Source organism: Miscanthus floridulus, chromosome 19 (assembly GCF_019320115.1).
Source record: "Miscanthus floridulus cultivar M001 chromosome 19, ASM1932011v1, whole genome shotgun sequence".
NCBI classification, from domain to species: Eukaryota; Viridiplantae; Streptophyta; class Magnoliopsida; order Poales; family Poaceae; genus Miscanthus; species Miscanthus floridulus.
The window spans coordinates 1,602,613-1,613,879 of record NC_089598.1 but is presented as its reverse complement, the minus strand read 5'-3'; the positions used below and the strand labels follow the sequence as shown (position 1 = coordinate 1,613,879).

Here is an 11,267-nt window from a genome sequence, read left to right as displayed (position 1 = left end):
GGGCAGCAAATATTCCGCGTTTGACAAACATCAACAATTCCTCCCTGCTGAGCATCCATTCAGACAAGACATCAAGAACTTTACTAAAGGTGTCATGGTTACAGACCCCGCACCACAGATGATGACCAGTGCCGAGGTTCATGATCAGATAGATGCTCTCCGGATCAATGAAAAAGATGGTAGGTTCGTGGGATATGGTGAGGAGCATATGTGGACTCATAAGTCGCCCTTGATGATGCTCCCCTATTATAACGACCTTCTTCTTCCACACAACATTGATGTAATGCACACCGTGAAGAATGTTGCCGAGGCGCTTTGGGAACGATCATGGACATTAAGGATAAGACGAAGGACAATGTAAAGGCGAGACTGGACCTGGCAACGATATGTGATAGACCAAAGCAACACATGCAACCTCCTAGAAGCGGCAAGAAATGGACAAGGCCTAAGGCCGATTACAGATTGAAACCGGAACAAAAGAGAGAAGTATTAGAATGGTTCAAAACATTAATGTTCCCTGATGGGTATGCAGCGAATCTGAGGAGGGGAGTGAACTTATCTACCTTGCGAATCAATGGCCTGAAGAGTCATGACTATCACATATGGATTGAGTGTCTTCTTCCGGCGATGCTCCGAGGCTATGTCCCTGAGCATGTGTGGAAGACGCTAGCCGAGTTGAGCTATTTCTTCCGCCAGCTTTGTGCCAAGGAGTTATCTCATAGCGTGGTTGCAGAATTGGAAAAAATAGCACCTGTGTTGCTCTGTAAGTTGGAGATGATCTTTCCACCCGGCTTCTTCAACCTGATGCAGCATTTGATTCTGCACCTCCCGTATGAGGCACGAATGGGGGGGCCCGTGCAGGCCCGTTGGTGCTATCCAATCGAGAGATGTCTAAAGGTTCTTCGGAAGAAATGCAGAAACAAATGCAAAATCGAGGCTTCCATGGCGGAGGCATTCGTTTTAGAGGAGGTTACTAACTTCACACAAGCATACTATGGTGACAAGCTTCCTAGTGTGCATAATCGACCCCCTCGTTACAATGCTGGTGAAAATGAATCAAAACTCAGCCTTTTCCAAGGGCAACTTGGAAGTGCGAGTGATGCGACCTCATTGTTGTTGAAAAACGAAGAGTGGCTCACAATCATGATATATGTGTTGACCAATCTTACCGAAATGGAGCCGTACATGCAGTAAGTGGTTTCTTGCACGAACTTGTTAATTAAATATGCCGTCAACATTCTGCATCCAACCTCCTTGTTTCTCGTTGTTACAGGGAGTTTATTAATGAGAACTGGCATCTATCAAGGGAACCTACCCCGCAAGAACGTGACACCATTCTTCATCAGGGTGCGGGAAATGGAATTTCCGATTTTATTTCTTGGTTCAAACAAAAGGTACTATGCAATTTAGCTCGTTCACCGATTGACAGTCCCAGTTGCTTGTACATTCCAATTTAACGATCTATCCTCCTTGACCTTGCAGAGCCAAACCGATTTGACTATGAATCCAGAGTTGAGACAGGTTGCCAATGGCTTTGAACATAGGGTCAAGTCATTTTCTGGTTATGATGTGAATGGATACCGATTTCACACAACAAGACACGAGCAGAGCCGGCCCAATCGAAGAACCACGAATTCCGGAGTTTTTACTGGCGGCCTTGATGGGGCCGAGTATTATGGAAGAATCGAAGAAATATATGAACTTAGGTTTCGTGGTCGCAAACCTCTTAACCCTGTCGCATTCAAATGCCATTGGTTTGATCATCAAGAAACGAGACGAAGTCCTTCCCTTGGGCTAGTAGAAATTCGACAGGATTCCGTCTATGGCGGAAAGGATGTCTATATTGTGGCTCAACAGGCCACACAAATTTATTATCTCCCCTACTCGTGCCAAAGGGACCCTAGTCTTCAGGGTTGGGATATTGTGCACAAGGTATCGCCGCACGGTAAAGCACCTTCCCCAAATGCCGAAGACTACAACTTCGACCCAAACACATATGATGGAGAGTTCTATCAAGAAGAGGGCCTACAAGGGACTTTTGAGATTGACTTAACCGGAGCTATGGAAATGGAAGTAGACAATGAAATGGATGTTGATGTGGACGAGGGGGATGAGGTGGAAAATGCGAAGGACTTGGCGTTACTTGAAGGATTACATATTGGCAATGTCAATGATGACATAGTTGCTCCTTTGGAAAGTGTTGAACATTTCGATATGGCTGATAGTGATGATGAGAGCTATGATCCAGCTAATCCCGATGGGGATGATTATTTCTAATACATGTAATATTATGTTATTTTGAAATTATGCTTTATTTATTTTGCATCTCTTTATAATAATGTCTTGTTTATGATCTATCTAATCCGATCTTATTGTTTATGTCTTGTAGGTGATTGTGCAAAGATGGCGGGCCACAGAGCTTTGCGGGCGGTCAGGTCGCTTTACGACACGGGGGGCAGTACACCAGGGCCCTCAGGTGAAGCTGGGGGTCGGCACCACCTCAGGGGAGGAGGAGGAGGGCGGCCGGGAGGAGGCCTAGGGCGCCACCACCTCAGCCTGCAGCAGCAGCAGCACCAGAGCCCGAGGAGGAGCGGGAGGAAGAGCAGGTGGACGAGCAGGCTCAGCAGGGAGAGGCCGAGCTGCAGGCCGAGCAGGAGGCCGAGCAGCTGGACGAGCAGGAGGAGCGGGAGGACGAGCAGGAGGATGAGGCAGGAGGTTCCAGTTCCACCGGAACCTCGGGTGTCTACCAACGAGGTCCGACGAGCCTACCTGAGCGGCCGATACCTGATGCTCTACGCCCGGTCATTCGACCCGTTGGGCAAAAGTACGTAACTTTTACATTTTTTTCGCTCCTACATATGATAGAATCACAATGGAAACTAACAGTTTTTTCTTAATCACTTACGCAGGTCTTGGAAGGTCGTGGTCCCAGGTGCTCACAAAAGGTTGCCCAATGGCATCCTGGGTCTTCTCTACAGGGAACACTTCCCAGGCTTGGTTCGCTACGCCGAAGCTCTGGAGCCGGCCTACACGTACGAGCACTACGTCGCCGCCCCTGATGCGGAGGACGAGATGGGCCGCACGTACGAAAGCGTGGCGGAGCGGGTTATGTGCGAGTTTTGGGTAAGTCTTCCTCCCACTACTTTGCTCAATACATTGCATTCGCCAGAGTTTCTTGAACCAATGTATTGATACATCTTTTCTATATGCAGGACTTCTTCAAATGCGCCGAGGACTACGAGGCGAGGGCAGCCAAGGTGTTGGCCAAATCTTTTAGAGGTCGCATCTCAGACATGCATTACGAGGCGCGGCTCCAGGCCATCATCGATTACTGTGCCGTCTACGAGCATCGGAAGGTAAAGAAAGAAGATGCAAGATTAATGCATCTGACCAAAGAGCAGTACCTGAAGGTAAATATACAACATCAATATTGATTTCTTCTGAGATTGGGTAGGCTTGCCACGTTCTTATATCTGTCAATGTACTTGATGTCGTACAGGTGCCTCCTGGCTGGTGCGCCAATAAAACGCGGGCCTGGCAGATGATGGTCGACAGGTGGGTGAGTGGCAATTGGGCGGATAACCACACCGTCCTCCGGGAACGGCGTTTGCTGATGCCAGGTGTATCACACCACCAGGGCAACCTTAACATCCACGAATTTGGGGCTAGATGGGTACGTGACTTGGTGTAGCTTCATTTATTCTTTCAGACATTTATTCCTGCATGATTTATAATCGTCTTGTTTTTCTCGTAGTCGGCTGCACATCAAAACCAGCCATGTGGAGAGCTCAAGTCATGGGTTCTGGCCCACAAGGGCAAGGCGACAGACAACATCGACTGGAACCCAGACGACCCAGTCGAGTCGTTCACCAACGAGAGCATCCCCGAGCACATCAGTCAGTACACCGAGGCGGCAAGGGGAGTCCATGGGGCAGACTGGGATCCACACACCGTGGACATTGACGGCGACATCGTCATGAGGGTGGGAGGAGGCAAGAAGCATGGGCGGTACCTCATCAGCAATAGCACGCTCGACCCGCACACCACTCCCACTCTCTCACAGGTCCGGACAAGCAGCACGAGCGGTAGCGTGCCCATACGCCCAAGGCAGGACACTTCGACGTATCGTGTGGCAGCACTACAGGTTATTTCTGTTTTATTCGTCGTTCATTGGTTTTACATTCCTCGAAATTGCTTGTAACAATGCGGTGAAAAATTATAGGCCCAGGTGCATGCGCTCGAGGAGCATAAGGCTAGGGTGGAGGAAGAGCGACAGAGGGAGCGGGAGGCCGAGCGACAGAGGTGGGAGGCCGAGCGGGCGAGGTTTGACGCCTTGGCTCAGTACGTGGCAAGTCTTGGCGTCACGATGGGTCGTCCAGCGCCACTAGAGTTGTTCGCTCCTCCACCGCCTTACCCATACCCGCCTTACTCATACGTGAGTTCAACTTCTCTAACAAAAGCCCTTTACTGTGCATGTCGGCCATCGTGCCATTGATATGTGATGGGAGGCCTTCGTGCCGTTGATATATATGTGTGCCGGCCATCGTGCCATTGATATGTGGTGGGCGGCCATCGTGCTGTTGGTTTTCTTGCAGGTTTTGGAAACCCCACCGTGCAGGGGAGGTGCTGCCAAAATTTTGATGTGTCTAGGCTTAGATTACAATTTTATACCTAGTTCTGCAAATTTTGACTTGTCTACGCTTAGATTACAATTATATGCCTTAGTATTACTATAATTACTAATTTTTCTTCTCCTTTGTGCAGAATCAATCGGCGGGTTCGAATGATGTGCCTGAGCAGCCGCCGTCGGGAGGGTCGTGGCACCAACCGTATCCACAACTTCCGCCGCTTCAGCAGCCGTCGGGAGGGTCGGGGTACCAGCCGCATCAGCAGCCGCATCAGCCGCCGTCGAGGTACCAGCCGCCGCATCAGCAGCCGCCGTCGGGGTACCAACCGCCGCAGCAGCAGCTGCCGTCGGGAGGGTCGGGGGGGGTGGGAGCCTTGGGGGTGAGCCTGTTGTTCTTCATCATGTATTAGCACTTTGTGACATGAACTTGTGTGAGATGAACTTAGCACTTTGAGATGGACATGTGTTTAGATGGATGACATATTTGTGATATATGTGATGTGGATGACATATTTGTGATATATGTGATGTGGATGATGTGTTATATTTGTGAAATATGTGTTGTTGAAGCTGGAAATATAAACAAAAATAAAAAAAATGCTCTCTGGACTCTTTGCCGAGAGTAGGGCTCTCTGGGCTCTCGGCAAATCTTCCTCTTTGCCGAGAGCCTAGCTCTCGGCACATCTGCCTCTTTGCCGAGAGCTTGGTTCTCGGCTCTCGGCAAACCTATTTTTTTTTAAACTGCCTCCGCAAATATTTGTTTTTTTTAACAATTCTTTGCCGACGGTCGCTCTCGGCAAAGAAGTTCTTTGCCGATGGTAGCTCTCGGCAAAGAAGTTCTTTGCCGACGGTCGCTCTCGGCAAAGAAGCTGTCACACCGTTAGCGTTCGTTTGGCCGTTACTAGGGCAACCCAGTTTGCCAAGAGCTATAGTTAGCCGAGAGCCTTGACATTACTCTCGGTAAATATTTTGCCGAGAGGGGCTCTCGGTAAAGAATCCTTTGCCGGTAGATGTTTTGCCGACGGCTCTTTGCCGAGAGCTGCTCTCGGCAAATAGGTTGCCGAGCGTGAACTCGTCTTTGCCGAGAGCTTCGGGCTCTCGGCAAAGGCTGGGAGTCCGGTAGTGGCTAGCGTCACCACATCTGCTTCACCACCATCGGCGAGGGGCCGGGCGCCCATCCACGTCAACAAGGACAAGCTGTTCGTGCAGCTCGGCGTGAAGAACGGAGGGGGAGCACTCGCTGGATCCTCGACACGGGAGCGACAAACCACATGACGGGGGAGCGCTCCATCTTCTCCGAGCTCGACACCGGTGTGCACGGGACGGTCCGTTTTGGGGACGGCTCGGTCGTGGTCATCGAGGGCTGCGGCACCATCCTCTTCAGGCTTAGGAGCAGGGAGCATCAGGAGCTGGCCAGGGTCTACTACATCCTGAAGCTGACGGCGAACATCGTCAGCCTCAGCCAGCTCGACGAGGACACGTACATGATTCTCATCAAACATGGCGTCCTGAGGATCTAGGATCGGCGACGGGGGCTGTTAGCCAAGGTTCCACGCTCGCCAAATCGCTTGTACATCCTCACTCTGGCCATCGACAGGCCAGTGTGTCTCGCCGCGCGTAGCTCCGAGGTGGCCTGGCAATGGCATGCTAGGTTCGGACACCTCAGATTCTAGGGGCTGAAGGAGCCGTCCAAGGTGCAGATGGTGCAGGGCCTGCCCCTGATCGACCATGTCGAGCAAGTCTACGACAGCTGTCTCGCGGGCAAGCAGCGACGACAGCCGTTCCCGGTGGCCGGCAAGTTCCGCGCCGCACGCCTGCTTGAGCTAGTTCATGCCGACCTGTGCGGGCCGATCACGCCGGAGACGATAGGCGGAAAGAAGCTGTTCCTGCTCGCCGTCAATGACCAAAGCCGCTACATGTGTCTGGTGCTGCTGAGCTCCAAGGATCAAGCCGGCGATGTGATCATTCATCTCCAAGCTCGCGTTGAGGCTGAGGCGGGATAGAAGCTAGGCACGCTGTGTTCCGATCGTGGCGGGGAGTTCACGTCGCGCATGTTCATGGAGTACTGCGCCGAGCAAGGAGTGCAGGGCCACCTCACCGCTCCCTACACGCCCCAATAGAACAGGGTGGTGGAACGGCAGAACCAGACTATGCTTGGCATGGCACGCAGCATGCTCAAGGCGATGCGCATGCCTGGCCGTTTTTGGGGAGAGGCGGTGCTGACGGCGGTCTTCGTCCTGAACCAATCTCCGATAAGGAGCGTCGAGGGCATGACGCTGCAGGAAGCCTGGTATGGTGCTAAGCTGCAAGTACACTTCCTCTGTCGCGGATATCAAGGTGGCTGGCGGTCACCAGAAGAAGCTCGACAACCGCAGCACCCCGATGGTGTTCATCGGGTATGAACCAGGGAGCACGGCGTATAAGTTCTTCAATCCGAGCACCGGGCGCGTTCACGTCTCGTGCGACGTGGTGTTCGATGAGGGCCGTCCGTTGGACTGGAGTGCCAATGCCAACGGTGCGCGCACGGCGGACACCGAGCCGTTCCACGTTGAGTACACGACGGTGGTTGACCGTCGTGGTGAGCCGGTGGAGGAGCAAGAGGACGTTGCGGAGGACGTTCCAGTTGGGGGGAGCCCAACGCCCTCGGCCGGAGCACCGACGACACCCGGCACGCCTGTGATGGCATCCAGCACGGGCTCACCAGCAGGCACGCACAATGGCGGCGCATCGCTGGCACCTACATCTCCTCCACCAGGCGCAACTGTGGAATTTGCATCCCCTCCGTCTGGTGATCCAAATCTAGACAATAATCATGATGACGTACCCCTCCATTTCCGGAAGCTGGACAACATCTTGGGGCAGTGGAAATCTCAGGTTTGGCAGAACGGGAGTTCGAGATGGACGACGACCTGCTCCTAGCGATCGAAGAGGAGCCAGCCATGTTTGTGGAGGCGCGGTGCAAGGAGTGCTGGCGCAAGGCCATGAAGGAGGAGATGGCCTCAATCAAGCAGAACGACTTGTGGAAGCTCGTGAACCTTCCCTATGGTCATCGGTCCATCGGCTTGAAGTGGGTGTTCAAGGTGAAGCGTGATGAGGCGAGCGCCATCAGCAAGCACAAAGCCCGCCTTGTCGCAAAGGGGTATGTGCCACAAGAAGGCGTCGACTTTGATGAAGTGTTCACACCAGTTGCCCAGATGGAGTTGATCCGGATGCTGCTTGCCGTGGCAGTGCAGGAGGGCTGGCTTGTCCATCATATGGATGTCAAGTCAGCGTTCCTTAATGGCAAGCTAGAGGAGGAGGTATATGTCCAGCAACCGTTGGGCTTTGCTACTGCAGGGCACGAAGGCAAGGTGCTGAAGCTGTAGAAGGCATTGTACAGGCTTCGACAGGCGCCGCGTGCATGGAACATGAAGCTCAACAGTAGCCTACGTAAGCTCAGGTTCACGCACTGTGCCAGTGAGCACGACATGTACACATGAGGCCACTACTAGAAATATCCACTTCTATGACAAAAATCTTAATGATGAATCTGAAACTATCATAGAATATCGCTTTTTATGATGAATATTTACGTTTCATCATAGATCAGTGGTGACGATCCTTCAACCCTCCCTATCTATGATGAAATCAAGCATCCTCATGTGAAAGCGTGATAGAACAACACATGTTTCATCACAAAAAAGCCTCACGCACCTGTTCCTGCTCATTTATGACGATCCTCTTTGGAACTGTGACAACTAGGGCTTCGTCATTGAACTAGTTACACATCTATGACAAAGTTTTCGATCTATAATGAATGACACCTCATCATAAATCTCCACATAGTCCTTTCTCCATCTGATGTGTACCTATGGGACCTACAGTTACTCATGCGTGACGCTTGCAATTCATCATAAAAGTCTCCGCTCGGTCCTTCTCCATCCAACGTGTACCTACGGGACCCTTCTGCATCCGACCTATGGGACCAGACGTTCGACGTGTCCCTGTGGGACCTATAGTTACTCATCCGTGATGCTTGTAATTCATCGTAAAAGTCTCCACTTGGTCCTTTCTTCATCCCACATGTATCTATGGGACCTACAGTTACTCATCCATGACGCTTGCAATTTGTCATAAAAGTCTCCGCTCGGTCCTTTCTCCATCTGATGTGTACCTACGGGACCCTTCTGCATCCAACCAATGGGACCTGACGGCTTATGTGTCACGTCTACCTGTGGGATCTTTCTCCATCTCTATCCGACCTATGGGACCCGACTATAAATAAAATGGACCCTAGGCCCATTTACTTTGGATTTTGGTATTTGATGATCAACACAACCAAATTGGACTAATGTGTTTGCTAGTGTTTATTTTATAGTTCAATAGGATGCAACGGGGACTTGGATTAACTTTGGAACATGAAGAAAATGATAAACACTCAAAAGAAGACATTGGAGGAGGTGTTGATAGCTTAGGACAGAAGCAAGGAGTCCAACACGCGAAGATGATGAAGCCACGACGAAGAAACATGAAGAAACAACAAGAGGGAGCACCGCCCTGGTCACCACCCTAGGCATGGCGGTGCACCGCTAGGAGGTGGCAGTGCCACCAAACAGAGGGCTGCTGTAGCTAGAAGGAGAGGGGGGCACCAGACAACAACGTGTGCACTGCCCTGGTCACCGCCATGGGGTGGCGGTGCACCGGACAGGGGGTGGCGGTGCCATCACCCTAAAATTCCAGAGAGCAGCAACTTGGGGACTTGGGCACCGCCCTGGTCACCGCCCCTAGGGTGGCGGTGCACTGCCCTAGTGAATAGTACCCTAACAGTTGGTTGTCAGTGACCAACGGCTAGCTGACGTGGGTGGCACCGCCGTGTCCGGTGCCCACGTAGAAAGTGGAGATGGGCCCCAACGGCTATATCTCCACTTGTGGCCAGTATATATGACTCCAACCGGCCATTTGAAGGGAGTGAGAGCTGAGGGAAGATAGGAGGGTGTTGTTACACCTCATTTGTGCTCTCCACATGCATAGAGCTTAAAGATCACTTGGTGATTAGTGTAGGTGCTTTGTAAAGTGCTTAGGTTAGTTAGACCACACTCATATGTGCTTGCTCTGGGCTTAGGTCTAGTTGCTAGTGAGGTTTGCATACCTCTAAACCCAAGGTGCTTGCACACACTGTGTTTGTACTCTGTGGGGCTTGTAGTCTTGTGAGACCACACCAACCGTGCTTGTAGTCTTGCCGCCACCATGTACCGAAGGGAACAAGGTCCATGGCATTTTGGCCAGAAGCTTGATAGTGAAGACGGCGGGGAGCGGTCCAAGAGAGGCTTGTCGGAAGGCACACTAGAGACTCACTTGTGAGTGGGGAAGGCCCGGGGCTATCCACGGAGTTACCCGACTGGGAGCTTGGCCCTTGCGAGGGGCTCCAACGAGGACTAGGGGGAAGCTTGAGCGCTTCTCGATACCTTGCTAAAAATACCAGAGTCATCGATGGGAGTTTGCATCTCTACCTCATCTTTACCTTCCGCATTTACATTTTTACCTAGGTTGTGTGCTTTACTTTCCTAGCTTAGTTGATAGGCTAGTAGATAGGGTTGGAACCTAGGTTGCAAGACTCTTTTGCGGTAGAGATAGCAACATATTAGTAAAACCGTAGTTGCACATTTAGATAGATTACTTTCTTGCATATGTTTTGCTAAGGTGGAATTAGAGGCCATAGTTTAGAGTAGATTTTTAAGTTGCCTAATTCACCCCACTCTTAGGCTTCATGGTCCCTCACAAGTGGTATCAGACATGGTTGGCTCAATTTGGACTTTTGGCTTCACCACCGTTGAGCTGACGCTATTTAGAGTGGTTGGGATGAATACCTCTAGGCATCCGCACTTTGATGGCACTAACTTCCCCTACTATAAAGCTAGAATGGCTTGTCACCTTGAGGCAGTAGATTTGGGTGTTTGGAGAGTCACTTGTGGCGGGATGAAACCCATTAAGAATCATGATAAACCCACAAAGAGTGAAGAAAAAGAAATTCATTTCAATGCTGGAGCTAAAAATTGCTCGTTTAAATCTTTTAGCATGGATGTGTTTAACCAAGTGTTCACTTTAAATATGGCACATGAAATTTGGTTAAAACTATAAGAGCTCCATGATGGCACAAGTAATGTCCGTGAGCAAAAACTATGCCTAGCTCAAAAAAGTTATGATTCTTTTGAAATGAATGATGATGAGCTTGTTCACGATATGTATTCTTGTTTGAATCTAATTATCAATGAGCACAATTATATAGTATTAACAAAGTTAGATGATGCGAACATCGTGAGGAAGATCATCTCCATACCACCACAAAAGAAATATGCAAGCATCATCACCATTCTTCATAATATGGAGGACTTGAGCACCATGACCCTAGCCATAGTCATTGGCAAGATAGTGGAATTTGAGATATCATGTAAGATGGGTTACGAAGAAGCCTCTTCATCAAGCAAAGTCAAAGCTCTCGCTTGTAGTGAGCACAAGAAGATAAAGGGCAAGGAAGTTGAGACAAGCTCAAGCTCAAGCTCCTTAAGTGAAGAAGAAAAAGAAGAAGAAGATGATGATGATGAATCAAGTGATGATGATCAATCTTCCTCCTCCACCCCCGACCTTGATGAAGAATCAATCA

The 11,267-nt window shown here is 50.5% G+C and overlaps 1 protein-coding gene across 1 annotated transcript; it reads left to right on the top strand.

The window, feature by feature from the left end:
* The first annotated feature begins 368 nt into the window (after window positions 1–368).
* Window positions 369–5,902, top strand: LOC136528733 (uncharacterized). The gene is made up of 11 exons (XM_066521709.1): window positions 369–1,190; window positions 1,274–1,394; window positions 1,483–2,282; window positions 2,390–2,824; window positions 2,910–3,123; window positions 3,213–3,410; window positions 3,500–3,673; window positions 3,755–4,144; window positions 4,223–4,435; window positions 4,765–5,007; window positions 5,684–5,902. Exons 5-11 carry the CDS (start codon window positions 3,073–3,075, stop codon window positions 5,900–5,902), a joined length of 1,488 nt encoding a protein of 495 aa, XP_066377806.1. The 5' UTR covers window positions 369–1,190; window positions 1,274–1,394; window positions 1,483–2,282; window positions 2,390–2,824; window positions 2,910–3,072.
* The last annotated feature ends 5,365 nt before the right edge of the window (window positions 5,903–11,267 follow it).